Source organism: Cynara cardunculus, unplaced genomic scaffold (assembly GCF_001531365.2).
Source record: "Cynara cardunculus var. scolymus isolate 2C unplaced genomic scaffold, CcrdV1 Un_Scaffold_2053, whole genome shotgun sequence".
Lineage (NCBI taxonomy): Eukaryota > Viridiplantae > Streptophyta > Magnoliopsida > Asterales > Asteraceae > Cynara > Cynara cardunculus.
Genome location: NW_020200960.1, coordinates 1 through 3,854, shown reverse-complemented (window position 1 = coordinate 3,854; position 3,854 = coordinate 1). Strand labels below are relative to the sequence as shown.

At 34.0% G+C, this 3,854-nt stretch overlaps 1 protein-coding gene across 1 annotated transcript; it reads left to right on the top strand.

The window, feature by feature from the left end:
• The first annotated feature begins 104 nt into the window (after positions 1-104).
• LOC112502844 (myosin-13-like) lies at positions 105-2,006 on the top strand. Its single transcript, XM_025106843.1, has one exon. It carries the CDS (start codon positions 105-107, stop codon positions 2,004-2,006), a length of 1,902 nt encoding a protein of 633 aa, XP_024962611.1.
• The last annotated feature ends 1,848 nt before the right edge of the window (positions 2,007-3,854 follow it).

The window sequence follows — 3,854 nt, the reverse complement described above, 5'->3', positions numbered from 1 at the left end:
CCCCCCCTCATATATTTCTTATCTTTAGTTCAACCAGTCACTCCTAAAACCCTAAAATAATCCCAACCCTACCATCTTCGATCTCTAACATCAAACCCTAATCCATGGCCAAAAAGAAAGCAAACCCACAATCCGAAGATAACAAACCTCCCAAAACCCAACATCAAATCCCTCCTCAAACCGTGGATGATGCCGCTTCTGAGAAACTCCACAGCTTGAAATCACTCAACGCCATGTTGCTAAAAGAGACAGTCGAGCGCCGCCAACAGGTTGATTCGTTAACCCAGGTGAACGGTTCTCTGGAATCTGAGCTGAATCGGTGTAAGTCTGACAAGGTTTCTCTGCAGTCCGAGTTGAATGGGGTAACCGAACGAGCGGTGATGTTGGAGATCGAGGCCGGATTAGTGTCCAGGTTTGTTGCGGTGCAGGTGAATCATATGGCGGAGGTTAGTCGCAGGGAGAGGACAGCAATGGAGGAGAAAATCTGTGGTATGGAGAGAGATATAAGTCGGGTTTTGGAGGAGAAAAATGGGATCGAGATGGTGAAGAACAGGAAGGAATCAGAGATTGGTTCTCTGAACACCAGATTAAAGACACTTGTAGCTGAGATTGGTGAAGAGAAATTCGTTTTGTCGAAGGTTTGCGAGGAAAGAGATGAAATCAGGGCACAGCTGGATGATCAAATTCAACACGAAAATGGGTTGAGATCGAAACTAGCTGAAGCTGAGAAGAGGGAGGCAGTGATTCTGGAGAAATCCCAGAAACTTAAGGTTGATTATAGTGGTTTAGTTGAAGAAAAGACTTGTGCGGAAAGAAAGGTGGACTCGCTTCTGAGAGAAAAAGATTCGATCGCTAGAAGTTTGGTTGAATCAAATGGGTTGGTCGATGATCTGAAGCGAGACATACAGAAGATTGTTAAAGAGAAGATGGTGATAGAAGATGAGAGAAATGTGCTAGAGAGAATGATAAACGATATGCAAATTTCGGTTAAAGGGCTGAACCAATTAGTGCACAGTCTTCAAAAAGGGGAAGAACGATTGCTTGAGAAAATTGCTGATTTGGAGAAGAAATGTGTTATGATATCAGAAGAGGAGGCAAAAATGAGTATGGAGATTGATCTTTTAGTGAAAGAAAAACAAGAAACTGAAAGTACCATCCGAAACTTAACTGAAGAGAAGAGTTTGGTTATAAAAGATTTGAAGGAGACTTCAAATATCTTAGAACACCAGAAACTTACAATCGATCAAATGGTCGAAGAGAAGATGAAGATCATTGATGCCAAGGATCAAGGAGAAAAAAATATCCTTCAGATGAAAGAACAATTCGAGAACAAGATTCTAGCACTCGAAAAGTCGAGCATAGTTCAAATTGATAAGCTGAAAAAATTAGAGTCTGAAGTTAGCCACTACAGATCAGCATTGGATCAAGCCACAACCGAAGGGAACAAGACTCGATCCAATCTTGATGATGAAAAACTCAAAGTGAAGAATCTGAGTGAAGAACTTTCAAAGATGGAAAAAGGTATAGAAGAAATCTGCAAGAAGTTGTCCAAGATGACAGCAGACACCGAGAAGCTGGTTGCAGAGAAGCACGAGTTGGAGATGGCCCGTGCAGCATTAGCAAAAGACATTCTTGTGGTTGAGAAATCGCTTGTCAAAACCCGAAAGGAACATGATGAGACGAAAGCTAAACTAGAACGATCAGAAGCCAACTCTAGCAGAATCTTGAAAATCTTGAAGAAATGTAACTCGAATGAAGACGATAAGATGCAAGAAACTGAAATCGGAGATGATATGAAATATCATATAACAGAAGTTGAAGCAATCAAGAAATGTTTGAAGGATAGAGAGAATGTTGTTCAAGAACTGAAGAAGCAAATGGAGTTGCTTAAAATATGTGTGGCAAAAGCTGATAAGGGGAAGAGCTTCTGGACGATGGTGTCGTCTGCAACAACACTATTAGCAGCTGCTGCTGTTTCTTTGGCGTATGTTGGCGGAGGTCATTAATCTTAACAGGTTAACATCCTAATTTAATTAATGTTGTTAAGTTAATCACTTGATTTAGCTGCTTAAATCTGTGTTCTTGATTAAATAATCTTATGCTTTTGATCTCAGTATTGTAGGATTACTTAAATGTCTAATGTCGAATTTTGCTACAAGTTTTCAGCTTTATGGCTCTTTACGAATCCTGATATTGTATCGATCTCAGTATTATTATTATCTTACTTGCGAAATTATGTCTTTTTTTAATTAAAATGGAAACAATATTTTAATTTCTATTCTAAGAATACATGCTTTTGACCAAAGTTTACATTTAGGTGCCGTTTATCAAACGGTTAATAAATACTAAGTCACATTACCTTATCGGATGAATATGGTAAAGATCAAGAATCTTACATGGTAAGAGCGAGACAATGACCAAAAGTCTTACCCGGTAAGTGAGGGCGACGACTCTTACCACGGTAAGAGTTTACCGAGTAAATTGTTGCATATGATACTGTTTTGGTGGATTAAAATCTTACTCGATAAGTAAATGATAGAATTAAATTTTATCGACAAACTCTTACCGGATTAGAGTTCGATAAACAGCCCCTTAATTTCTGGTCTGCTAATAATGATGACATGTTCAATTATTATATCAACTAAAATTTGATTATAATCCTACAGTTTCTATGTCTATTATTATTAAATAAATAAATTCTTTTTCCTCTCTTTATTACCCCTATCATTTATAAATACATTTACTTTCTTTTTATAAAGTATCATATCTAAAAAAGTTACAATAAGTTTATAGAACGTTTTTAGACGTTCCAAAAAGTGTTTTAGAACGATCTTTAAATAAAATGTTGTAATAGTTATTTTATAGAATTTTTTTTAGAAGTGTTCTGTAAACTCATCTATTTATAGGACACCTATGTTCATATGACATTTTTTCAGGTCGTGTCATATAAAATAGTTAATACGACACTTTATTTTAAAATCGTCAAAGAATATGTTAAGACGTCCAAAATCATCATATAAACATATTGCAGCTTTTTTAGATAAGACAATTTTCTTGTTTCGTTCTATAAAGTATCATATTAGGACGCTTAGACATTTTAGGCATCTTGTAAGATATAATATTGTTGTAGTGAAATGCTATAACTATGCATTTTCTTTCCACTAAGTACAACATAGAATGATGGGGTATTTAGATTGATGGATTCGTCCATCAAATATATCTATCATTCATATTTTTCAACATATCAATTTGTTGTTGATGTAAAAAAAATTCAATAATTTTCCTTATTAATTAGATTATTTGTCATCATTGTTTGATCGTGAATCTCTTTTGGTAACCTATACGTTTATGTAAAATGAAACAAAACATAATATCAATAAAAATTATATAAAATTTATACATTACTAATCTATACTATATTATAAAGCATTTGGCTAAAACTCTTAAAAACTCTTAAACCATATTTCATCCCTATCCGATTTTATCCCATATCTGAATTCGTTTAACCAACTGCAGATAAACACAATCAAATACATGATATACATCTAATTTAAATATAAAAAATCTAAAATATAATTAGGATAATCATTGAGTTCTAATATAATACTTCATTATTATCTTTATAAAATGTTATGTTATTCAATCAAAAATAAATTATTTCATTATTAAACTTAAACTAAATTATAAAAAAAAATAATCTATACTATATTATAAAGCATTTGACAAAAACTCTTAAAAACTACTTTTTATGCGCAAAATACTGTTTATTAATGCATATTACTTAAAACTCAAGATTACAAGTAGATTGTGCGTAAGAATTAAAGCTCCATATCTGAATTCGTGTAACTAATTGC

Bases quoted from the DNA above. Each gene is read 5' to 3' on its own strand.
- LOC112502844 (XM_025106843.1), top strand. From the start codon at position 105: ATGGCCAAAAAGAAAGCAAACCCACAATCCGAAGATAACAAACCTCCC.